The sequence below is a fragment of the Salvelinus fontinalis genome, chromosome 19 (assembly GCF_029448725.1).
Source record: "Salvelinus fontinalis isolate EN_2023a chromosome 19, ASM2944872v1, whole genome shotgun sequence".
NCBI lineage: Eukaryota > Metazoa > Chordata > Actinopteri > Salmoniformes > Salmonidae > Salvelinus > Salvelinus fontinalis.
The window spans coordinates 37,853,033-37,880,696 of NC_074683.1; the positions used below are offsets into that span (position 1 = coordinate 37,853,033).

Genomic DNA, 27,664 nt, shown 5'->3' on the forward strand with positions numbered 1-27,664 from the left:
ATGGACGTTACACACCGCGTATCACATTTAACAAACCAAACGTTCAAATACCATTATAGAAAGTAAAGTAAAAACCCAAACAGGTCTTGCATCAATACCGATATATAGTACAATACGGTATACCGCCCAGCACTAGTGTGTGTGTGTGTGTGTGTTTGTGAGAAGGCTGTCACATGTGCCTGTGACTTTCCTGTGTTGCCTCTTTTAGAAACTTCCACTTGGGGGGTCAGGTCAGATTCTGGGAGAACATTAAAACATACACATACTTGCAAACCACCAGCCTTGTCCTGAAGCTTATTCTGCTGGATGTTTTGGTATTTTACTTCACCCAGGTTGTTAACATGGAATATACATCGAGTGTATAAAACATTAGGAACACCTGCTCTTTCCATGACTTAGACTGACCACGTGAATCCAGGTTGAAAGCTGTGATCCCTTATTGATGTCACTTGTTAGATCCACTTCAATCAGTGTAGATGAAAGGGAGGAGACATGTTAAAGAAGGATTTGAAAGCCTGAGACAGTAGAGACATGGATTGTGTATGTGTGCTATTCCAATATTAGCAAGGTGTTCCTAATGTTTGGTATACTCACTCAGTGTATGTGTCTGTCTCCCGAGTGGCACAGTTATCTAAGGCACTGCATCTCAGTGCAAGAGGCGTCACTGCAGTCCCTGGTTTCGAATCCAGGCTGCATCACATCCGGCTGTGATTGGGAGTCCCATAGGGCCGCGCACAATTGGGACAGAGTCATCCGGGTTTGGCGGGGGTATTTTATTGAAAATAAGAGTTTGTTCTTAACTGACTTGCCTAGTTAAATAAAGTAAATATACAAAAAAAATCTGTAGCTAGGCTATACATCATTTTTTGTAACTTTCTCTGATTTCAATTAGTTTTTGTTGAGATTTGCAACATTTTAGTTTGCGCTTTTGTTGTCGATTTTGTTATTCTTATTTTCAATGTTATTACAATAACCTGGATATGTAGACTACTGCCTCAGCTCTGAATCTTATCTGAAAGATATCTCAACTCAACAGAATTATGTTTGTTTTACATGCAGGATTTAAATGTATATTTTACCCACGGTTTTCTTTGTTTCGTCAGCATTGTTTGATTATACTGGTCACAGTTTTGCTACTGTTCTACTTCGGCAGATAAGAACCCCTTTTCTTTCATCATTTCCTGCCATGAATCTTGTACAGAACTGCATCAGTACTGTTTTTGTCTTCCAAAAACTCACTGGCACTGTTACTTGGACCTAAGGGCAATCGGTCATGTTGATTGTGAACGCCACCAATTGAGTAACATGATGTCTCAATCTCTGCTCCTAAAACAGATCATCCTCAAGTAACTAACAGGAAAGGAACAGAGTGTCAAGACGCTGCCCTTAGAGGTCCCAAACAGCCCGTCTGTAAATACTACATTTGCTCCACAAGAGAACTACAGCAACCTGCATGCTGAGATGAAGATTAGAGGCAATGTATAACATTGAGCTATGGTAAAATATATATATATACTGATGATATACCAGTGTTGCTAGGACTACTACCATTACTGATATGTAAATGACTGATTTTATTATATGTATACACACATGATTGGGGATTCTGAAAATGTAATTGTAAAGGTATTCAACAGTTACTTTTTCTGACCTTTTTAATGTTTTGCTAAAACTACACAACACTCACTGAAATCAAACTTCTTTTTTTTTTTTCAGAAATGATTGTGCATCTAAGTGTTTGATTCCTTTTATTTGAAACACAGACCGTTGAAAAGCTCTCTTGTTTTTACTACCCCATATACAAATGTACACTTGGCCTGTGCATCAGAGTGCTCTTCTTGTTCTTGTAAAGGATGAATGTGACAGAGGATGGGATAGTCTGTTGTTTATCTGATGGTTGTTCTCTGATTATAGGATCACTGCTCCCCCTCCCGGTGTGCCTTGGTCCCTTTATGATGAAGGAATAAGACATGATAATAGCAGAACATTGAATTCTTCTACCTTATGGTGGCCAAATGGCAGTGATATATAATCAGCCACTAATTCCAGAATTGATAATGAATCTAGCGATCACTGGTTCCAAGTGTCTGTTTGCGCTGCAGTGTTTGTGTTATGTCTATTGGGCCTTGAGTATTTTAGCGTTCATCCAAGAAACACCATATACCAGATGTGCCAATGACCTAGCAGAGGGATTTGGTGGGCTGAAAATAAGCCACCTTAGAAGAACTGAAAGGCTGAGTAAGAGTTTGGTGAGCTATTAGACATTTAAAGGGTTAGGTGGTTATACTCGGCCACAGACATTAAAAGAGGACCAGAATGATAAGACTTCAAAGAAAGGTACAGTACATGTGGTGATCTTTGTTTAAAAGGCTTACTTACACATGATGGGAGGTCACTTGTTAATCTGGTCTTATTCTAACTGTAGAAGTGCCTAAAGTAATGTATATAACATGCATCTTGAAAAGGCTCTGTGTGAAAAAATATTCCACATTAAATAGAAAACCCTCACAATTTCTCAAAACACTCCACAGTCTCACAATAATCACTTCTGGAAGAAAATTAACACCTGTTTTGTGTGATGTGAATTCAGTGCATTGGTACTCTTTGTACAGTGGGTTCGTTTTTACTGCTTTAAACTTTCATTGATCATTGACTTTTATTTTATTTTAAATGTCAATATCTGAAAGATCTGAACATGACTGCTTTGGCATGATGTTCAGTGAGGGTTCATTATGTAACATGGTTTAGCTTCATGCTTAATGAGTTGAACGTTTTTTGCGACTAAAAAAAGTGATTGCAGATGAGATTAGAAAACCGGATATGTATCGTAATTCTATGTTGCTAACTCATTCTTCTCTTTATACAGCTGTCTTTATCATATCCTCACGTTTACTGCATTGATATCATAGCCTAACATCTTTCAAGTAGAATGTATCATAATACATGTTTTAGTGGTAGGACGTGGTCACATTACAAATGTAATGAAACTCATATAACTCTACATATGTTATTGTCAAAGCTTCATTGTATTTACAAACTGGTCTATAAAACTAGCACTTACAAAACACAAGACAGATTTATCCACCAGTGCAAAGTCTATACCTGTTATTTACAGTAGGGTATAGAAGACTAATGAAGCCAGTTATTTACAGAAGGATATAAAAGACAAAAATAAAGTAAAAAATATTGAACTATTTACATTTTATCTACACGTACCATTATTTTACCTTTTTGCTCAAACTTGTATGTTTTATTTGCTCTTGAAATAACATTTAAAAACTTCACACAGGTGCAAACTGTTACCCAGTCTTTCATTCTCCCCTTTTCATTTTGTGTGTGAGTGAAATCTGTAGGTGTAAAAAATAAAAATCTCAACAGTTTCAAGGAGATTTTTTCCATGTTTGATCAATTCAGACAATCAACAGTGAAGTCTCCTTTACGCATGTCCTTACCATCTTTGTCCTTTTCCATCACTTTTTATTTTATTTAACATTTTCAAAAAAGTTAATTTTTATGTAATGTTTGATGGAAATAAATGGAATATACTTAGTTTTATTTGTTTAACATTGTTCAATAACTAATGTTGTATTCTATTTTAAAATGAATGTAATTTATTAAGCTGAGCTTTGCTCTGCTGGTGGTTCCTCAAAGGACCTGTCCTGTCACGTTAGCCTATGAAAAACCGTCTGTGATCAGGGATGGAATGTTGGAGCTACCAATGGCAAGCTTCCACGTCTCATCCTTGTCACTGCCTTGTCACTTATACAGGACAACACACTGCAGTACGAGCAAGGTTGTAGAATTGCTTTTATTATGTATAAAAACAGTTTATTGTATAGGTCACAGTCTACCAAAAAATAAACATTTAAGTAAATGTACTTTTCATTGTAGTACAGTATCATTTCATAACTATATTAATTTGTCTCCTAAAGTTGCAATTACGGAAGCTCTGTATTTTTGGAAATTATGTAATTGTTACGCTTTTCTAGAGCACTGCAACACACTAGATTGTATTGCCGGAATCTAAACATTTCCTATTTTATGGCAAAAACAATATTTTCAGTATCATGTTGCCTTGGTATCACAGTACTACATTCATTTTGCATTTGACAGCCTACCCATGGCATTTACATACCCATTAATACATGCTCTAATCGTTCTATTCCACCAGATAAAAAGTGTCCCTGGACTCATACAGACGAGGGAAAACTCAAAAATGCACTTTTGTTAAACATATAGTCGTGGGTATGGCTAATGTGGCAGTGATTGTCCTAAATTATGTCAATTGTTGACCGAAGGCATCTTTCACAAGAAAAAAAAAATGTTTCTATGAAAATGTTTATTTCAATGTTAATTTCAACTTGATTTTTGCTAAATGTTTTGAATGTTATTATAGCTAGATAAATCTGCACCTGAAAGTCAGTTGAGATTTTAGACCACCCAATCAAAAGAGTTGGACAGTCAGAATGTGTTCACTCTTACTGACCCAATAGTAACAGGATTCCTTAGCACTTTGTGAACAGTTGGTAAACTGATCTGAGCAGACTGGCTTATTAGTGATCTTTGCCTTGCCTTTTGATGTATTGTTCTTAAGTTGTTATGTGTTAGGACTCATGAAATATAAGGATTTTTTGGGATAGTCTTATTGCAATTTGTGAAATATGCTGTTTTAATTCTCACTACAGTACATTTTCATTTTGAGGTCAAAATGGTAGATTGTAAAGAGTGCAGTCAAATATTTCACTGAGAAGAGCTTGATGATGATGAAAACTGACAGGTGCCATTCTAAATGGTGGTGCTACAGTTACTGCAGGGTTATGTTTAAACTGCTGTGCTGGTTCACATATGGTTCCATCTGTAGTGCCGTACTCTAGAACAGAGGGGAAAACCCTTACTAATTTTGAATCTGTTCATGTGGCAATTTTAAATGTTTTATTTGTGCTCATTTATGTTATATACAGTAGTTTTGGTAAATGCTAAATTGTGTAAAATCTAATGTTAAAAAATAAATAAAAGTTTAAGTAAATGCCAAGTTTCTGATTCCTTTGTTTTGGTGATTCACATACCCCAAATAAATAGGCTTATTATTTCCTATTTTATATAAGCAGAGGACATTGTTTCACAAGCCCCAAATAATGAAATGCTCTATCTCAGGAATTCAATATACATGTTAGGTTTATTAGTCTTTTATTAGTCTGTTATCCCATTTCCTATGACAAAAAAAAACATGAATTATTGGGTATTTTTGGATGAATATGCTAAATTGTTGCCATTTGTATCGAATAGTCTGTCTGCACATCTGCATCTGATAACACAACTTTGCAGATATTGCAAAGACATTGACTTATCCAAATGCATCCACATCCTGCTGTCTAGTTATTTATAGTCCTCTATACAGTCTAGTCCAAGATGGTATTTTGCTAGCCTCCACTTTACCATTGTACTGCTGTTTGTTTGAAACGCAGCTACTTTTTTGATGCATGTACACGGCTGGTAGCGTTACCATCGCAACAGCATCCAGGCGCACAATCCTTGTCTTGGATACACATCCTCAAGCTGCTTCTGTGATTGGATGAGCGCCCCGAGGATGTCACTTGGCTACCGAATGATGAGAAATTGAACACATGAACGGAAATACAGTCCTTGAATTTTACTGTCCGTTTCCGTGTGACATTCAGATAGCCATGAGTGAGGTTTACAGCAAATAAAGGTAGCCATTGGACTCTTGGTACATATTTCTAGTGGCGAAGACCCGTTTCCTTTTCGTTGGTACGGAAGCCGAGAGAAGACTGGTTGGTTACGCGGTGGCGGTGGGTCTCCACCCGAGAGTATGGCGGCCAGGATTGTATTGGTGAGCGCATAAGGAACGGGAAGAGATGGTGAAAATAATCAAAGAAGAACGCTTGTATTATTAACTTTTAAAATGGGATTTATGTATCAACATTTGTTGAGTTAATACGCGACAGTCTTCTTGCAGAATCCATCATCAGGAGCCGTCCTGTTTTTTCTCCAATGTCTTCGCTGGAGCAAGTTTTGTATTTATGATCCATAGAATGGTAAGCGAAGCAGATGAAAAACCGCACGTTTCACATTGACCCGCGTTTTGATAGCTTGTAATGCACATTTTGAAGTTGCAATAGTTTGGATGCAAATTGTCATGTCTGGAATGCCTGGGGGAATATCTACAATGAAATCCATTTTCGGTCAGCAAGGCTTTGTGCTCTGCTTTTGTATTTGCCATTGCTGAACAGTGGTAGGGAAGGCAATATTTTTTATATTCGTTCAAAATGGAACACGAATAAATGCCATTTGCGCGGGGATATTCTACTCTGTCTCGCGGAGAGTGATAGCTTTCGACAATCTCTTGAAATCATCAACTAACAAGGGAGCAATGCGCGAGTACAAAGTGGTGGTCCTTGGCAGCGGTGGGGTCGGGAAATCCGCCCTCACGGTTCAGTTTGTCACCGGGACTTTTATTGAGAAATACGACCCGACCATAGAGGATTTTTACCGCAAAGAAATCGAGGTGGATTCCTCACCCTCTGTTCTGGAGATTCTTGACACTGCTGGTACTGAACAGTTCGCATCCATGCGGGACCTTTACATCAAAAATGGCCAAGGCTTCATACTGGTCTACAGTCTTGTCAACCAGCAGAGCTTCCAAGACATCAAACCAATGAGGGACCAGATCATCAGAGTGAAAAGGTGGGTGGTTTTGGATCAAATTCATGTAATATGGAAGGCCTACAGTAGGCCTATTTCTCATTGTAAACATGCATAGATGTAAATGAATGATAATGCCTGATTGTATTTTCCCACTGATAGCCGACAACTCATCTGTCACATTGACAGAAAACATCATTAATATCTCAAATGGTACTACACAATCTATGAAGGAGCACCTTTGTGCAGAGTAGACACAAAAATGACACTACTTTTGAGGATGTGGCCTGTGATGATACAACACGCAGAACCACTGCCTACTCTGGCCTATTGAAGCATGGTATAGCCTACTGCTGCAAACCCATTGGGCACAGATGTCAATTGAACGTCTATTCTATGTTGGTTCAACGTAATTTCATTGAAATGATGCGGAAACAGCATTGTTTCAACCAGTATGTGCCCAGTGGGTAATCTCTTCATGTGGTGCTGTATCATACAACACTAGCCTATCTATCTCTCTGAAGGCAGTTCAACCGGGTTCTTCAACAATATAAATGATATAGCCTATTTAGCATAGTTTTTACGACATATCTGTGTCTTATTTTGTATGGTAGGAGGCATATGGTTGGGCATCTTCTATTTTTCCCCTATAGCTCTACAGCCATTTTAGTAAGACCATGCTGTTATTTCTCCTCTGTTAGACTTTACTGTACTACTGAACTACACCAGGCCCTGGCCATCAGTAGATCTGAGACCAGTTTCCCCTGCATGTATTTACAGTGGAGATAGTGTCTGACTGGCGGGCTTTCTGTCTGTCTGTCTGTCTGTCTGACTGGCTACCTCAAATGCAGCTCTGCTCTGTGTGTTTGATGGGCTGTCCATAAAACTGTATGCTGGGTGAGCCTGGATGCTGCAACCCCAGTGAAATAGACAGTTGGAATACCCAGGAGTCACAGCTCCAGTGGCTCTGCAGAGAGAGACAGAGGCCTGATTCTAACAGACCCTCAAAATGGCAAGAGTCACAACGTTTGGAGGATCACACTGGGCCTGTTTCTGAACAGAGGAAGTTATGTTTTTAATTAGTGACGCAATCTGTTTGGAAGGAACAAAACAGAACAGGCAGGACTCATGCGTGTGAAAAGCACTGATCAGCACTGTTATTATATGGCTGCTCCAGGCCATCTTTAGTGTCCGCATGTATTGTCCTTACATTGTCCTTACATGTTTATAATCATGCTACAATAATGAGACATGCTATATATACGACTCGGTTATCCCTTAGCTTAGCAAAGTAATTCATAAAGGCAGACTGTGGCAGACTTACAGTCACACAAGAAATTAGTCATCCACTCTCAAGACCTGGTTATAACCTTATACAAATGCACTCACCATATGAATGCCATAGTATCGTCAAACCTGGGCTACATTCACATGTTGGTGTTTCCCTCTTCTAGAGTTGGTGTGAAGTGGGGATTCAGCCTGCACTGAGCTCTGGCGCTGGGTGCATCACTCATTGTAGGTGTCAGTGTATCTGACAGGGTGAACGGAGGGAGTCTGATGACCTACCTTGAGACGAGTCTCTCTGCCCACTGAGAAGCCTCTCAATGGAAGAATCTGATGAGCTACAAAGAGACGAGGCTCTCTGCCCACCGAGAAGCGTCTCAATGGAGGAGTCTGATGAGCTACAAAGAGACGATGCTCTCTGCCCACCGAGAAGCCTCTCAATGGAGAAGTCTGATGAGCTACAAAGAGAAGAGGCTCTCTGCCCACCGAGAAGCCTTACAATGGAGAACTAGATTAACTTCTTATGGCTGCAGGGGCAGTATTGAGTAGCTTGGATGAAAGGTGCACAGACGTGCCCAGAGTAAACGGCCTGCTCCTCAGTCATAGTTGCTAATATATGCATATTATTATTAGTATTGGATAGAAAACACTCTGAAGTTTATAAAACTGTTTGAAGTATGTCTGTGAGTATAACAGACATAATTCAAAGGTTCCACTTCCTGTTTGGATTTTTTCTGAGGCTGGTAGATTTTCAACCAAGCTCCTATTGAAATTACAGCGGGATATGGATGAGTTTTCACTTCCTACGGCTTCCACTAGATGTCAACAGTCAATAGAACTTTGTCTGATGACTCTACTGTGAAGGGGGGCCGAATGAGACAGGAATGAGTAATCACTTACATGAGGTGACCACGCTTTGACCATGCGCGTTCACGTGAGATGCAGCTCCATTCCATCGCTCAACTGAAGTCAATGTAATTCTCCGGTTTGAACGTTATTCAAGATGTATGCTAACAACATTCTAAAGATTGATTCAATACATCGTTTGACATGTTTCTACTGACTGTTACGGAACTTTTGGACATTTCGTCACGTTTTAGTGAACGCGCTTTGTGACTTGGAATTGTTTAACAAACGTGCTAACCAAAGTAGCTAATTGGACATAAATAATGGACATTATCGAACAAGTCAAGCATTTATTGTGGACTTGGGATTCCTGGGAGTGCATTGTGATGAAGATCATCAAAGGTAAGGGAATATTTTTCATGTAATTTCTGGTTTCTGTTGACTCCAACATGGCGGCTAGTTTGACTCTTGTTCTGAGCTCCGTCTCAGATTATTGCATGGTTTGCTTTTTCCGTAAAGTTCTTTTGAAATCTGACACAGCGGTTGCATTAAGGAGAGGTATATCTATAATACCATGTGTATAACTTGTATTATCATCTACATTTATGATGAGTATTTCTGTTGAAACGATGTGGCTATGCACTATCACTGGATGTTTTTGGAACTAGTGAATGTAACGTGCCAATGTAAACTCAGATTTTTTTAATAGAAATATGAACTTTATCAAACAAAACATGCATGTATTGTGTAACATGAAGTCCTATGAGTGTCATCTGATGAAGATCATCAAAGGTTAGTGATTCATTTTAGCTATATTTCTGCTTTTTGTGACTGCTATCTTTCGCTTGAAAAATGGCTGTGTTTATTGTGGTTTGGTGTGACCTAACATAATCGCTTGTAGTGCTTTCGCTGATAAGCATATTTGAAATTGGACACTTTGGTGGACTTAACAACAAGAGTACCTTTAAAATGGTATAAGACACATGTAAGTCTGAGGAATTTTAATTATGAGATTTCTGTTTTTTGAATTTGGCGCCCTGCACTTTCACTGGCTGTTGTCATATCGATCCATTACCGGGATTGCAGCCATAAGAAGTTAACAACACACAACTAGTAAATTACTCCTCAACTTTTCATTTGCACCCTTCCATTGGCATGTTACAGTCCCCTCAGTCTTTGCATATGAACAACGTGGTCTCAAGTAATCTGATTACTCCGAAATATTATTATCTGGAGCTGAAATTGCCTTCTCCAATATTTACTGTCACCATTGCCATGACCAATTTATGAGTTAGTCTTCCTGGATATCTTGGCGTTTGTTTGTTTTCAGTAAGCTCACGATCGCGCTGAGTTTGAATTGCATTTAAAACCATTCACATCAATTCCTGTCCTGACTAGATGAAAGAATGAGGTCAGCATGTTTTCCATAAAGAGGTGAGTACAGGGAGAGATATGTGAGGGGAGGGAGCCTGCCTGGCTGGCGGGGAATCATCCCCTAGTGTGTGTGTGTGTGTGTGTGTGCATGTGTGCGTGCGTGCATCAGGTGTGGGCCAGCAGTTTGTGGAGTCAGACACACACCCAAGGACTGTCTCAGAGTCTCTCCTCAAGTCTGGTTGCACTTTCCTAAGGCATCCAGGCCACTTATTATTCCACTGTAAGACACACCAATACCCCATCAAAGCCCAACAGGAACAAAGGCAATGCCCATTTATGGACAATAAAACAACCCTTTGCATGACAGTTGCCCATATACAGTGTGTAGTCACACTGTAATCATAAATGAATCAACAACATGTTATGACTTTGTAATTACCTTATAATTATGTAACACCTCTGTTCTACTCTGTTAAGCAACTACAAAATGGTAACACAATGTTGTTACTGTGGTAATTGTAGTGTTATTACAGAGGTATAACAACAGTAAAGTGTAGCGAGGACATACAGTATTTCTATTTTGCAGATCATCCTATGTCCTATGTGTTTACGCCCTGTAGCCGTGACATCTGTACTTATGAAATGTAGTGAAAAAAAGCATTCTAAAAACGAATTATGTCTGGTCTCTCATTCCAATTAGACTCAAACCAATTGGCCTACTGTGCCTCCAGGGGTGTTGATGATGCGTTAGTGGTCATGCTGGTCAATATCTTCCAACATTTAGAAAAGGCTAATAGCCTAGTGAAAAGTGTATTCATTGACTTCAGTAGCACGTTCAACACCATCCAACCCCACCCACTGGTGGATAATCTGGTGAATTTGGGTGTCAACTCTCTACTGACCAAGTGAATTAATAGTTTCCTTGTAAACTGTACTCAACAAGTGAAGTTTAACTCCGCCATCTCTACATCTAGAAAGGTGAATACAGGAGCCCCTCAAGGTTGACACCGCTGTTGTGGATTACCTCCACCCAGACCAAGCCTCTCTTCAAGGTTCTGACAGATAAAAGTTTCCTCCACCCAGACCAAGCCTCTCTTCAAGGTTCTGACAGATAAACGTTTCCTCCACCCAGACCAAGCCTCTCTTCAAGGTTTTGACAGATAAACGTTTCCTCCACCCAGACCAAGCCTCTCTTCAAGGTTCTGACAGATAAACGTTTCCTCCACCCAGACCAAGCCTCTCTTCAAGGTTCTGACAGATAAACGTTTCCTCCACCCAGACCAAGCCTCTCTTCAAGGTTCTGACAGATAAACGTTTCCTCCACCCAGACCAAGCCTCTCTTCAAGGTTCTGACAGAGAAACATTTCCTCCACCCAGACCAAGCCTCTCTTCAAGGTTTTGACAGATAAACGTTTCCTCCACCCAGACCAAGCCTCTCTTCAAGGCTCTGACAGATAAATGTTTCCTCCACCCAGACCAAGCCTCTCTTCAAGGTTTTGACAGAGAAACTGCAAAATTCTTCCAGTGGTGTGCAGATAACTTTCTTGAAATAAACGTTAAGAAAACAAAAGAGATGGATATGGATTTCAGAAGGAACAAAACTCCACTATCCCTGCGAAGATCAATGGGGAATCAGTCGATAGAGTGACCGCATATAAGTATCTGGGAATCGAAATAGACGAACTGAAATTTTATGACTGTGACTTTGCATAGATAAAGAAATTGCAACATAGAATGTTATTTTTTATGCAAACTGAACCATTTACATGTTGATCGCCATATTTTACAAATGTTCTATAAATCTGTCCTGCAGAGTGCTGTCCTTTGGTCTGATATGTGTGTTCGGGAACATGTGAGTGCAAGACCAAGTCAAGCTTCAGCGCTTGATTAAGACTGCAGGAAGGATAATTGGTATAGATCAAGAATCAGCCAGCTAGCTGTACACATAACTCATCCTCCTAGAACTTGAAAGCATTTTACAGGACAGTAATCATCCCCTTCCCTCAAAATTCAGTCACAGCAGCAGCCAGACAAAATAAAATGAAAACAGATAGATATACGGTCTCTTTTAGTCTGTTGGTCCCTCGAGTATACAGCATATTGCACTTTCACTGTACATGTGTAGCTATAGCACTTTGAATTCATTCTTTTGTGTAGTTTCTGTGTTTTCATGTACTGTCTTTTTAAGCACATGACCAAATGAATTTCCCCCTGGTGGGATAATAAAGTTGATCTGAATCTTTAGGGTTGGTGGGATAGAATATCGCTGAGATTGTGGTGACCCTTGTCTAACATGCAGCTCTCTCCCGTCTTAAGCAGTGAAACAGTGTTTGTTTGAAGAGAAGAGCATGGGAACCATGTTCTCTGGAGTTGAACAGTGTGTTTACAGTGAATGTTTACACAGTAGAGGTTACGTTGGGGATTCTCTGTGCTGGGGCGTCCAGACCATGACCCGCCTTAGCTGTTCCCATGGTTGCCTCGGATGACGGCAGCACTACAAAGATGAGCATCATATCCACAGATGGTGTTGACTGTCCACTTTGTTTAGGGACATAAAATTACATTCTACTACAAAATGGGTGAAAATACAATCATACTGACACCATCTAAAATATAATTTCCACCTCCAGAAATTAGCATAATGACATGTTGGTAAAATGATTTGTTTAAATGATTTGTACATTTTGGTCCATATTATCAGGTAGGCTATCCTATTAGCAGTAAGCGTTATCACCTGTAGCCTAACAGGCTGACTACACCGCTCGTGTCGTGTGCGCGAGCATTGCAAAAATAAATTCAGAAATATGTGTTATTCAATTATTGCACCCACACTGCTCGCGCGAGCCAACGAGCGTCTGCGTTGCCATGGGCTAAAATAGAAGTCATTCCTATTTCTGGCTCAGATCCCGCTGCAAGTCCTGCTTCTCCCATCTCCTCATTGGTTTATAGAAGCAGGTACCCACATGCCATCTCCTCATTGGTTATACCCACGTGGGTGATTGAAAGACAAAATGTTTTGCCGGTTGTCGTGGTAATACTATGAAAGTGTAGATGCCAATCACCATATAAGTTCAAAGATGAAAAAGCTTGGAAGGAGTAGAGATGACTAGAAACGATTCGGTTGACCATTTTATGTGTGGATTAATTGTCGGAGTAGAGGACCTTGTGCATTTCAGGTATAATAACAACTCAATGTTTATATCCCAGGACAAATTAGCTAGCAACAGCAAGCTAGCTAAATAGGACAAATTAGCTAGCAAGTGCAAGCTAACTAGCTAAATTGCCATAAATGTTTAATGCTTTTCGACCTGTCCCAAATTAATGTAATTGGTTCAGAGTTTGTTTTGATATTTTAACCTGCATGTCGTGATCGCGTTTGGTGTAGGGGGACAAAATATATTTATGCACGATGGCGCACGCGCGCAGGCGGTTTGGGTTCCGTGTTACGAATGCAGCATAGTGGCTATAAATAAATAGGCTGCATCTACATTTATCCTATTGCGCTAATCATTAGTAAAGTTCTGCATCGCGTCTTATATCCACAATTCCCTGCAGGTGAGACGCAAAAAAATCAGCTGGCGCGTAGAATGAAAACATTCTTTCAACCCGTGGGTCTGCTCGCTGTTCAGAACAATTACATTGCGGTTCGGGAACATTTTAAATCAAGATAATACACATTTAAAAAACCTAGGTGCTTGTTGTGTGATATTAGCCTTATTTTGTATTTTAAGCATACGCTCTTATCCAGAGCGATTTACTAGGAGCAATTAGGATTAGGTGCCTTGCTCAAGGGAACATCGACATATTTTTCACCTAGTCAGCTCGGGGATTTTATTCATCAACCTTTCAGTTACTGGCCCAACGCTCTATCCACTAGGCAGACAAGGCTACCAGCCACCCACGCATTGAGTCTGGAGCAGGGAACTTTCCCTTATTTGTGTGGTGAAAACGTGCTAATTTGTCAACGCGCAGAGTTGAGGTTCACTCTCCCCACATGAGAATACGAGAAATTGCCAAATTTACTTTCCCTGGAAAGCTCACACGAAAATAGCTAATTTAGGCCTAGCCGGATAAATAAAAAGAAAGGTTACGAATAGAGAATGGGCACCGAGGAACGACACTGAAATCCCCAGTTTGGAAGGACAACAATGTATATGGTTACACAGCCTGCACGAAGTGCAAGCAGTTAGGTCTATTTGTTTTCGATAATTCAGTTAATTATCAGTAAATGGTTGCATTAATTTAGTTAATTAGACCATACTCAGGCTGTATAAAGTGTAAACCAGTGCGGATGGTAACAGTTTGAGCAGCCTCCTGAATAAATGCAGCCTGTATTATATTCTGTGAATTTTCTCCCGATAGCACTTGCAATTTATCTTGCATAGAACACACAACAAGCCGACTAGGTAAATAGACAAACTATTCTACTATGGGGTTGTCATATTATTCTATTAATTTGCAGAGGAAAAGTACATGTGGACTGTTCCAGCACTTTGTGCAGGCTGTGTAACCATCTAATTTACCGTGTTGTTGTCCTTCCAAACTGGGGATTTCACGGTGTCGTTGTAGCCTATTCTCTTTTCCTAACCTTTTTATTTACCCGGTTAGGCCTACGGTAGCCATTTTCGTGTGAGCTTTCCAGGGAAAGTAAACTTGGCAACTTCTCGTATTCTCATGTGGGGAGAGTGAACCTCAGCAGAAATATTTTCATGTTCCATATTTTTTGGGGCCGTGGCGGCAAGGATTTTGCCGTGGCGCATAGCGAACAGCTAAATGACTGCACATGGAAACACTGATTACATTCTGATCCTAATAGTAGATCAGGAAATGACTCAACCTCTTGTCTGAATCATTAGCCAATTCATTTACCATCATATTGTAATGGAAGAGTAGGCTGTCAAATAGTGTAGTTGAATGATTCCTAGTCATCCAGCTTTTCTCAAACTGTCCTCCCCGGACTCCAAGGGGTGCACTGTTGTTTTTTGCCCTAGCACTACACAGCTGATTTAAAAGAATCAACTAATCATCAAGCTTTTATCATTTGAATCGGCTGCGTAGTATTAGTGGGGGGGGGGGTGCACCCTTTTGGGGTTCCCGAGGACCAACTTTGGGAAGCGCTGGAGTAATCAGTCTATATATAGAGTATAACATAGGAGTATAATAATATAAGTGTAGAGGATATTAAAAGACGTTCTGGGCACTGCTGGATGTCACCACACCCTCCCAACGTACAGAGGGGTGAAAGTAGAGTGGGGCTTTAGTGCACAGCCCAGCCGGCAGTCCTGACATCTCCTCACGACCACGTGTCTCTCCTCCAAGGCTTCACGCTGCACTGGGGATTATGCAGCTGTCACTGCTGTTCACTTAGCCTCTCCTGTCCTCGTCACTGTCTCACACAGGAGCCGTCACCGCCGCCTGCCAAGTCGGAGGCACTGGTGTGTGCCGCGCCAGTCCCGAGCCCTGTCAGCGCGTATCAGTGTTTGGCGCCCGTCAGTGGCACGGAGCACCATTAACAGAGGTCATGTGGCCAGATGATTAGTTCCTTCCCTATGCCTGCTGGGGGATCATCACTCCCCAGCAACAGTAAGCTATGCACAGGTTATACCAGCTGACGGGTGACACAGATGGAGCGCATGGAAATGGAGGAGGGACAGGGATGATTTACCTTCTGGGTAATGTTGTACTTCTTGCCATTGTCAGCCAGAGGACTTAGGTTGTTATGGTGACAGGGTCAGAATGAGACCACAGAAGGTTGAAGGCAGGACTCGCCCTATGTCGCAGTGATCTACAACTGATGAATATACCAATCAAGACACCAGAGTTTGCCATGTGTCGATTAGTTAAAATGATCATGGCTATATGGTTTTCCAATAGTCCTAATTTCTCTTAGCACAGCATTCAGGTGTATTACTTTGGCCTGTATCTTTGTTATTGTCAAGCCCTTGTCTCAGTGTGTTGAATGCTGTAACAGAGAATAACACTATTAGTACAAGTCCCATGATGGTAGTGGCTGCCCATTACTGCTGATCACTTATTAACCAGCATTTATTCACATTACTAACATGCCATGAATTATCTCCTGCCAGCTGGATATTTCTATAGCAACCAATCAAATGTATTTATAAAGCCCTTTTTACATCAGCAGTTGTCACAAAGTGCTTATCCAGAAACCCAGCCTAAAACCACAAAGGCCCCAAACAGCAAGCAATGCAGATGTAGAAGCACAGTGGCCAGGAAAAACTTTCTAGAAAGGCAGGAACCTAGGAAGAAACCAGGCTCTGAGGGGTGGCCATAACACCTGTGTGATTAGATGGAGGTATATCCTATTTGATAGAATGTCAACTTGTAAAAAAAAAAAAAAAAAAAAAACCACAGATTCATCGGTTTCATGTGAATTTCTATAACCCTGTCAATGTTACCCCTGTCAAGACCACCCACACATTTGTTTCACCCAGATCAAGTTGAACCTTTTTATAAGAACTGATGCAGGGAACTGGCTTCAGCGTCACACAGAGCTACTCAGAGATGATTGAAGTTCAGTCACAAGCGAAAAGGGCAAGGCAATAGAAAATAATGACATAGTTTGCATTGTCAGCCAAGCAGTTTAGTAGTAGTGGCGATATAAGTGATTGTACTGTTGTTGAGAGAGACAGTAATATTTGACGCTTTTACTGGTATTGTTGAAGATGACTGAGCGGGAGAGAAAATAACAATTACAAACAGAGAAACATGCAGCATCAAGCGCACTTTTTATTTTATTTTGTTGTTTTATGTCACAAATGCATCACATTTCTATATATCCTGAAATGAAGTGGTGTGCCTAAGACGTGTTACCAGACAAAATGTCATGTGTTGGCTGCATTTCTACGTTTTATTGGTGACAATTTACAGTTACCGAAGGTTATCTATACTTTTATTTACTTCATTATTATTATGATAATGTGTATAGGTTCATGCTACATTGTGTGTGCCACTGTCAAATCAAAATCAAATGTATTTATATAGCCCTTCTTACATCAGCTGATATCTCAAAGTGCTGTACAGAAACCCAGCCTAAAACCCCAAACAGCAAGCAATGCAGGTGTAGAAGCACGGTGGCTAGGACAAACTCCATAGAAAGGCCAAAACATAGGAAGAAACCTAGAGAGGAACCAGTCTATGAGGGGTAGCCAGTCCTCTTCTGGCTGTGCCGGGTGGAGATTATAACAGAACATTTCCAAGATGTTCAAATGTTCATAAATGACCAGCATGGTCAAATAATAATAATCACAGTAGTTGTCGAGGGTGCAGAAAGTCAGCACCTCAGGAGTAAATGTCAGTTGGCTTTTCATAGCCGATCATTAAGAGTATCTCTACCGCTCCTGCAGTCTCTAGACAGTTGAAAATAGCAGGTCTGGGACAGGTAGCACGTCCGGTGAACAGGTCAGGGTTCCATAGCCGCAGGCTGAACAGTTGAAACTGGAGCAGCAGCACTGCCAGGTGGACTGGGGACAGCAAGGAGTCATCATGCCAGGTAGTCCTGAGGCATGGTCCTATGGCTCAGGTCCTCCGAGAGAGAGAAAGAAAGAGAAAGAGCATACTTAAATTCACACAGGACACCGGATAAGACAGGAGAAGTACTCCAGATATAACAAACTGACCCTAGCCCCCCGACACAAACTAATGCAGCATAAATACTGGAGGCTGAGACAGGAGGGGTCAGGAGACACTCATCTTTATGTGGAACCATAGATCAGGGGAGAGAGGGTGAAACCTACTAACTGTGTCACTCCAAGCCACAGTTTCTATTTATAAAACCCAGAAATTAGACTCATCTAATCTTAGCTAGTGTATTCCTCCTCTCCCATATTTTCTTCTAGCATGGGGGGAAAGTAGAACACATTTCAAATTAAACACAGTCAGTATTTATTTCAGATTTGGTGAAGTTGATTAATTCAGATATGTTATGTAATTTGTAAGTGTTTGGTTTCTTTCCTGCCCTTTTTGATTTAGCAAATTATTCAAAAATGTCACTGAACGTCCAATAAGAAAGCATGACTGTGAGGTGCCCCAATGTGGGTGTGTTTTTGTCTTCTGAGAAGAGCAACAAATCAGCCTTAGAGCTGCAGTCAGCATATACAGTTGAAGTCGGAAGTTTACATACACCTTAGCCAAATACATTTAAACTCAGTTTTTCACAATTCCTGATATTTAATCCTTGTAAAAATTCCCTGTTTTAGTTCAGTTAGGATCACCACTTCATTTTAACAATGTGACATGTCAGAATAATAGTAGAGAATGATTTATTTCAGCTTTTATTTATTTCGTCACATTCCCAGTGGGTCAGAAGTTTACATACACTCAATTAGTATTTGGTAGCGTTGCCTTTAAATTGTTTAACTTGGGTCAAACGTTTCATGTAGCCTTCCACAAGCTTCCCAAAATATGTTGGGTGAATTTAACCATTCCTCCTGACAGAGCTGGTGTAACTGAGTAAGGTTTGTAGGCCTCCTTGCTCGCACACACTTTTTCATTTCTGCCCTCAAGTTTTCTATAGGATTAGGGTCAGGGCTTTGTGATGACCACTCCAATACCTTGACTTTGTTGTCCTTGAGCCATTTTGCCACAACTTTGTAAGTGTGCTTGGGGTCATTGTCCATTTGGAAGAAAAATTTGCGACCAAGCTTTAACTTCCTGACTGATGTCTTGAGATGTTGCTTCAATATATCCACATAATTTTCCTGCCTCATGATGCCATCTATTTTGTGAAGTGCACCAGTCCCTCCTGCAGCAAAGCACCCCCACAACATGATGCTGCCACCCCCGTGCTTCACGGTTGGGATGGTGTTCTTCAACTTGCAAGATTCCCCTTTTTCCTCCAAACATAACGATGGTCATTATGACCAAACAGTTATATTTTTGTTTCATCAGACCAGAGGACATTTCTCCAAAAAGTACGATCTTGGTCCCCATGTGCAGTTGCAAACCATAGTCTGGCTTTTTTATGGCGGTTTTGGAGCAGTGGCTTCTTCCTTGCTGAGCGGCCTTTCAGGTTATGTCGATATAGGACTCGTTTTACTGTGGATATAGATACTTTTGTACCGGTTTCCTCCAGCATTTTCACAAGGTTCTTTGCTGTTGTTCTGGGATTGATTTGCACTTTTCACACCAAAGTACGGTAATCTCTAGGAGACAGAACGCATCTCCTTCCTGAGCGATATGACTTTTATTTTATAGTTCAACAAGTTCTCATTTACAACTGCGACCTGGCCAAGATAAAGCCTAGCAGTGTGAACAGACAACACCACAGAGTTACACATGGAGTAAACAATAAACAAGTCAATAACACAGTAGGGGGAAAAATTAGTCTATATACATTGTGTGCAAAATGCATGAGGAGGTAGGCAATAAATAGGACATAGGAGCGAATAATTACAATTTAGCAGATTAACACTGGAGTGATAAATCATCAGATGATCATGTGCAAGTAGAGATACTGGTGTGTAAAAGAGCAGAAAATTAAATAAATAAAAACAGTAAGGGGATGAGGTAGGTAAATTGGGTGGGCTGTTTACCGACTGCTGCGTGGTCCCATGGTGTGTATACTTGCGTACTATTGTTTGTACAGATGGACGTGGTACCTTCAGGCGTTTGGAAATTGCTCCCAAGGATGAACCAGATGTGTGGAGGTCTTGGCTGATTTCTTTTGATTTTCCCATGATGTCAAGCAAAGAGGCACTGAGTTTGAAGGTAGGCCTTGAAATACATCAACAGGTACATCTCCAATTGACAAAAATTATGTCAATTAGCCTATCAGAAGCTTCTAAAGCCGTGACATAATTTTCTGGAATTTTCCAAGCTGTTTAAAGGGACAGTCAACTTAGTGTATGTGAGCTTCTGACCCACTGGAATTGTGATACAGTGAGTTATAAGTGAAATTATTTGTCTGTAATAATAAATTGTTGGAAAAATGACTTGTGACATGCACAAAGTAGATGTCCTAACCGACTTGCCAAAACTAGACTTTGTTAACAAGAAATTTGTGGAGTGGTTGAAAAACAAGTTTTAATGACTCCAGCCTAAGTGTATGTAAACTTCCGACTTCAACTGTAAGTGGGCCGTCTAACATCTTCCACCTGGCGATGACAATAGTGTATGTCTAGCATTTGTCACTCGTTTAATTTCTGCCTCCTGTTTTTGACAAACTCGTCTTGTCATATTCCAAGAATGGTATCAGAGCTTTACAGGAAACAGGAAAGGAGTGGATATCCTCCTGCTACCTTGAGACAGTCGGAAGGGGATCCAAGGAGATTGTTTTAAAGGGGCCTGGAGTAATATCTCAGCTGCTTTTGTCATTCATGATTCATCCTCCCAAATAGCAGAGGGATCCTTTTGGCACATGCTGCCATCAGGGCTGTACATCCCGCCATCAGGGCTATACATCCCGCCATTAGGGCTGTACATCCCGCCATTAGGGCTGTACATCCCGCCATTAGGGCTGTACATCCCGCCATCAGGGCTGTACATCCCGCCATCAGGGCTGTACATCCCGCCATCAGGGCTGTACATCCCGCCATCAGGGCTATACATCCCGCCATTAGGGCTGTACATCCCGCCATTAGGGCTGTACATCCCGCCATCAGGGCTGTACATCCCGCCATCAGGGCTGTACATCCCGCCATTAGGGCTGTACATCCCGCCATCAGGGCTGTACATCCCGCCATTAGGGCTGTACATCCCGCCATTAGGGCTGTACATCCCGCCATCAGGGCTGTACATCCCGCCATCAGGGCTGTACATCCCGCCATTAGGGCTGTACATCCCGCCATTAGGGCTGTACATAATTTCTGGGATCAGGACCCGGAGCTGTTTTCTTCTGCTGATGGTGATGTATTTAAAAGGGCTCAGCCTTTAATGAATCCCCTCTCGCCTGGACTGTGGTGGATCTCATCAGCCTTAATGAATCCCCTCTCCCCTGGACTGTGGTGGATCTCATCAGCCTTAATGAATCTCCTCTCCCCTGGACTGTGGTGGATCTCATCAGCCTTAATGAATCCCCTTTCTCCTGGACTGTGGTGGATCTCATCAGCCTTAATGAATCCCCTCTCCCCTGGACTGTGGTGGATCTCATCAGCCTTAATGAATCCCCTCTCCCCTGGACTGTGGTGGATCTCATTTGTGCCCCTGCCCTGATTCATCTCCAGTCAGATGCACTTCACCTCAGCTGGGCGCCATTGTGTGAACTCACTGAGACAGACACACAGCCAGCTTGAGGTACAGGAGACTCAGGACAAACTCCATCTCACTGTGCCGGGACCTTGCTGGCCCTCTTTCACCATGTAGGCCAGGCTGGCTGGCTTTGTCTCAGCTAGGGCCTGATAAACCCAGCGGCTGGGCCCAGAGACCACCACGCAGCTCCCACCCTGCCTCCCTCAGCTAGGCCCAGGACTATATCAGTTGATGCATCTTGCATTATAAATAAGGGGTGTCTGGGAGAGCTGCGCTGGGTGTTTTGCAGCGACAGTGCTTTAGCCACATGCAGTCAGACTGACAGACAGTGGGATTGGAGTGTTTGCATGCTCGGCGGTGTATCTACGTTGAAGACTACCGCTCAAGACTTCAGAGTGGAGAATGTTGACCCAACAGGCTCAAAACCTAAAATAGGGGCATAAGTATAAGCTACCCTGGACCTTTTCTGTCCACCCTCATCCTCCCTTCCTTCACCAGGCGCCTGGCCCAGAGAGCCCATTGTGCGAAGTCTCTGTGAGGCTTTGGTATCCGTGGCAGCCGTCCTCACACACCTCCTGGGATTGCAGGATTCCCCTCTGTTATTACAGATATTTATAGCCCTTCTCCAGATGATAAATATTTTTTGGGTGCTGCCTGTTCTGCTCTCCTGCATGGTGGAGTGGCTGTTCTGCCGTTAGACCGTTAGGTAGCCTCTGAAATCTGTCATTATTTTAATGGATGCATATGTTTTCATTTGACTTATTTTCTCCCGTCCCGGCTGCTCCTCTCTAACTCATCATCCATAATTATCTGGGGTTGTTTGGGGTTGTTCCCCTTGAAGTATAGAGTGCTGAGAAGCAGACAGCTGTGACAATAGCAGCAGGGAGAGATGCTGTGTTTGTAAGCTCGTCTGAAATCATTTTCCATCAGAGCTCTGTGAGTCTCAGAGCCAGGCTCAAGCCTTTTACCAAATAGTGTAACTTTATCTCTTACCTCTGCATAAACACAGAAACACACACACACACACACACACGCTCTAGAATAAACACACGCTTCCATAGCACTGTTGTCCATGTTCCCTGGGCTGTTCCCTGGGCTGTCCAGGGCTGTTCTCTGGGCTGTTCCCTGGGCTGTTCCCTGGGCTGTTCCCTGGGCTGTTCCCTGGGCTGTTCCCTGGGTTGTTCCCTGGGCTGTTCCCTGGGCTGTTCCCTGGGCTGTTCCCTGGGCTGTCCAGGGCATGTCTTCCCATGAATGAGTGTTTGGACAGCAGGCTGTAATCCGAGGTGGTGAGGCAGTTGAAGTCATGTGACGACGGCCACAGGCCTCCATATGAGTTGGGGCTGGTAGAGATGGCGGCGCCACCACAGCCCTGTTCGGAATAGAGACGCCCGCCCGTGGAGGGGACTGCCATTACCCTAAACGCTGGGCCCCCTGTGAGTTCTCTCTAAACGGGCACAACCTCCACAGAGGCAGGGCCTGGTCAGGCCCTCCAATCTAACACCCTCAGCACTATGGTTAGACCTTCTCAGCAGCACTATGGTTAGACCTTCTCAGCAGCACTATGGTTAGGCCCTCTCAGTGATCATGGGGAGGGAGTGTATAGTTGGACTGCATGTTTTTACTGTCGCCACAAAAATGTGTTCCTGAATAACAACGTTGCCCAATCAGGGGCCTCCAATAACTTGTTGGAGTTAGTAATGCTGTCTCCAGCTGTTTGAACAATCGAAGGACTGTACATTTTGGGTTCAAAAGGCTAATGTATTTTGTGTGTAACGCTGTGTGGTGGCTGACTGTATTGTGCGTCACAGCCACACACAGTAGCTCACAGACGCCTGACCTCTGCTGTTTTAACCCCTGTAGTTCTTGGCTTGCCCACAGAATGAGGAAAGGGGAAATTAGGGTTCATTCTGGTTAATATATTCAGGAGTAGATCAAAGTGAGCTTCTTATTCTTTGCCAGTTGAAGCTTATTTAGCACTGGAACCTGCAGACCGTGGACCTCGTGAGAAGCTCACGTTCCTCTACTTAAGAAAGTCACCGATTTTCTCAATCTCTCCAATACTATGCATTTCCTTGTGTACCTGTTACCATAGCAATCGAGGACAAGTGTTTTTCTGTCACATAGTGTTAAATCATTTAGAAGAATTCATACATCATACAGAGAGGCTAACCTTTGAAAAGTCTAATGAAGGTGTCTGGGAGCATGATTCTCCTGGGATGTTTGTGCTCAATAACAAGAGAAGAGGAGTGTTCATAACGGTGTGTTCTGGTTCATATTATAACTAGTGAGAGAGCTACTTGTAGATAAAGAATAAAAGCAGAGCCTTTATTCTCTGTGATGTGTCCAAAATAGAGCTGCCTAATTCATATCAGTAGCTCCTCCCAACATGTCTCCAATTAACTGAAATGTTGTCAATATAACCAATTGATTTGTATTGATCAATAAGATTTTGAATCATGTTCAAGCTACTCTTTATTGATAGTGTTAGTATTTTTATTTTTTTACCATGCAAGTCAGTTAAGAACAAATTCTTATGTTCAATGACGGCCTAGGAACAGTGGCTTAACTGCCTGTTCAGGGGAAAAATGACAGATTTGTACCTTGTCAGCTCAGGGATTTGAACTTGCAACCTTTCGGTTACTATTCCAACATTCTAACCACTAGGCTACCCTAAGACCTCAGGTCCTTCATTAGGAATATGATGTAACACTTGTCTTTCTGGCACTCGTGCAAGTAGCCCATTTCCTCAGTGGCAGCACTCGCCCAATATGGCCTCTTCCTGCCTCCAGGGGATTGTGGGTGATTTTGCCCACTTCCTGTTGACTGCTAGGCTGGTTAAGTACTTGAGTTGTCATTGATAGTAATATAGTATGTTGGCAGTATAGATTTCTTTCTCAGCAAGACACGTCTCAGAACTGAATTTGTCGGGCCTTTTAGATTATATATTTCAGGAAAATGTGCCACACGGATTTAATGTAATTATTTATGGTTTCAATGATTTATTGTCAACATGATGTGGCAGCAGAGAAGCTTTCATTATGCCTATTACATTATTTTTTAGGAGAGTGCAGAGAGGATGTCAGGTACAGGAAAACACAAAGGCTGAGCAACTAGTCAGCACCCCGATATCTTAGTTCAACATCTCAGCAAATCACATCTCATTCTGATCTGCCTTGACAGTGACTGACCATGTATTCATGTCACATGATGGTTTCTGGTCATTTTCTGCATCTGTTTGTGTGTGTGTCGTCTGCAGGTACGAGAAGGTCCCAGTGATCCTGGTGGGAAACAAGGTGGACCTGGAGAGTGAGAGGGAGGTGTCGGCCAGCGAGGGCCAGGCTCTGGCCGAGGAGTGGGGCTGCCCCTTCATGGAGACCTCGGCCAAGAGCAAAACCATGGTGGACGAACTGTTTGCCGAGATTGTTCGGCAGATGGACTACGCCGCCCAGCCAGACAAGAATGACCCATGCTGCTCCTCCTGCAATATACAATAGCCCCAGGGCCTAGGGGGACGCCAGGGGAGAAAGGACATAGCCCTAGGGCGACGCCAGGGGAGAGAGAGGACATAGCCCCAGGGCCTAGGGCGACGCCAGGGGAGAGAGGACATAGCCCTATGGCGACACCAGGGGAGAGAGGACGTACCCCCAGGGCCTAGGGCGACGCTAGTGTCCAGTGGAGAGAGAACATAGCCCCAGGGCCTAGGGTGACGCCAGGGGAGAGAGGGAGTCTGCATACAGGAAGATTCACATAGAGGAAGACAATACTTACACCAACAACATCGACGATTAACAAACTCATGGTAGAAATGTGGTGGAATTGAACTCTTTGGTGCATAAAATCAGTCATGATGTAATTAATAATAATGATATGTTCATAATTAATAGAATTAAATGAGGAATTCAAAGGATTTGCCTCAAGAGAAATTGACAAACAAACAGGACTAAAGAAAAGTGCACTCGCTTTATATTATCCTGGTTTCTCTGTCTTGAGTCATCTGTCGGAATTACTGAACAGGATGTGAACTCTTTATGCTATTCTGCGATCATTAATATGTTTCTTTAACAGTTTTAGTTTTGTTGATATGACCCAGTTTCTCTCAGCACATCGGGCTGGAGCCTTCTTTCTCCATTTTAACTGACAGAGCAGAGCAGAAGATAGCAACTGCACCGACTCAAGAGGAGGTAATCCCTCAGATCCACTTGTTTGAAACATTGATGAGTAATTGATTTGTGTACTAGGTTTCTCTGTGCAGGAAAAGAGAAAGTCTACCTACCTTTATTCAATGAGATGTTTTGTACTCATCACTAGGCCAGAATCAAAGAGGTGACTTAAAGAGCCTCTTTTGAATTTTCTCTTTTATTTGTTTTGAGGAAGGGGGGAAGAAACTGGTGGAAAAGACAGTCTTGCTTCCTGTTTTCTCCTTTTGGAGGTGTTGTATTAAGTGTAGCAGAGGTGTCTGTCACATAATCCTGTCATTTGTTTTGGTTTCAGAAAGTTCTGAAGACAGATTGCTGAATATTGTAACCGTTTCATTCAGATAGGATTAGGAAAACTCCATCTTTCAGTATTTGAATATCTCTACAGACTCTAGAAACGGTTTACTTTTCAGGAATGGGTGCCATCCCTCATCATCCTCTCCATTGAATTTTATTCTGATTGGGTATCACAATGAAATGGGGTGCAACGTTTTTATCAACATCCCACTCCTCTTTAAGTATTCAGAGTATTCAAATGTATAGTAGTAACAGTAATGATGATGATGTTGATCATTATAATTGTTATTTAACAGTAGTGTAAATATGTTGTCTGGAAAATGCCAGCTCCTATGAAGACACTGACTGAACTGCTGTCAACTGTATGAGGGGAGGCTGCTGAGGGGAGAACAGAATTTTAATAATGGCTGTAACGGAGCAAATGGAGTGGCATCAAACACCTGGAAACTATGTGTTTGATATCATTCCTCTGATTCCGTTCCAGCCATTACCACGAGCCCATCCTCCCCAATTAACGTGCCACCAACCTCCTGTGAACTGTATGCATGGCTAGTAAACAAACAAAAAAGCTTACTTTATCGTTTGAGATGATTATAGGCTGTGTAAACTTACAAACCAGACACATACACATCTGGGTCCGGACACTGTCTCAACTATACATGGTTGTAGGCCACGGGGAGCCAGACCTTCCCTGGGTTACCATTTTCATTGCTCATTTGATCTTTTTTTATGTCACCATTTACTCTTTCTCCCTCCCTAAATGAATGGATGAATGACACTTTCATTTAGCACCTAAACAATAAAAGTGTTTAACACAATGCATTGCAGCGTGAATGACACTTTTTCTATGTTTACTTATTGGGGTGACAGGCACTCTACACCATCGCCGGGTTCTCTCTAAAGTGTTCTGGGACAGAGACATTTATTTGGAAGGAAATGGTTTCTGTTCCTATGCCACCTCCAGTTCTAAATAGCACAGTCACTTTGTGAATTACAAGAACCCAACGTTGATCGCTTCAGCAAGTGCACAATGCTTGATGAATTAAACTTTACTTTCTTTGTTTATATGGGGGTTGTGTTTTTGTGTTCCTTGATGATGATAATGATGATAAGAATTATGATAATAATAATAATAATAATATGAAGAATACTTTATCTAAGGGCCCAATACACACTACTGTTGCTTGCAGGTTGGTATTTACTTGGATGACTCATGTACTGGAGGCAGCTCTGCACGGTAGTCACTAGCTGGCACAGCCACAAAGTCATACGATCTGATTTTATGCCTAACCCTAACCTTAAATGAAGACCTAAAAGCAAATTGTTGTTTTAATTCATATTTACAATATATTTAACAATAAGGCACGGGGGGGGTGGTATATGGCCAATATACCATGGTTAAGGGCTGTTCTTAGGCACGACGCATTGCGGAGTCATAGGTCATATATCACACCCCCTCGTGCCTTATTGCTATTATAAACTGGTTACCAATGTAATTAGAGCAGTAAAAATAAATGTTTTGTCATACCTGTAGAATACCACGGCTGTCAGATAATCAGCGTTCAGGGCTCGAACCACCCAGTTTTTAATACCAATTTTGACTTTGCTGCTGTCCCATCTAGTGGAAACTGCTCAGCTCTGCCTCCAAGACAAGATTCATCCCAATAAACATCGACCTGCGTTAAACTCTCCCTAGCAAGCCCCATGTGGCAGCTCTTCTCTATTCTACTTAATATAGCCCTCATTAGATTAAACTAAATAGTACTCTGAAAAGAACGACTGCACCAATGATGCTG

The 27,664-nt window shown here is 42.0% G+C and overlaps 2 protein-coding genes across 10 annotated transcripts in view; both read left to right on the top strand.

The window, feature by feature from the left end:
- The window catches only part of LOC129816688 (muscleblind-like protein 2a), a 44,795-nt gene extending 39,769 nt beyond the window's left edge, over positions 1–5,026 (top strand). For 4 of the 9 annotated variants that reach the window (XM_055871459.1, XM_055871457.1, XM_055871463.1 and 1 more), the window contains one exon: positions 1,336–5,026. In XM_055871459.1, the coding sequence (XP_055727434.1) occupies positions 1,336–1,460 (125 nt within the window). In that variant the 3' untranslated portion in view covers positions 1,461–5,026. The remainder of the gene's footprint in view (positions 1–1,335) is intronic. The other 5 variants (XM_055871462.1, XM_055871466.1, XM_055871461.1 and 2 more) reach the window with 2 other exon arrangements.
- A 506-nt stretch (positions 5,027–5,532) lies between these two features.
- On the top strand, positions 5,533–26,933 carry LOC129816691 (ras-related protein Rap-2a-like). Its single transcript, XM_055871468.1, has 2 exons — positions 5,533–6,705; positions 24,632–26,933. The coding sequence occupies exons 1-2, from the start codon at positions 6,392–6,394 to the stop codon at positions 24,867–24,869; spliced, it is 552 nt and encodes a 183-aa protein (XP_055727443.1). The 5' UTR covers positions 5,533–6,391; the 3' UTR covers positions 24,870–26,933.
- The last annotated feature ends 731 nt before the right edge of the window (positions 26,934–27,664 follow it).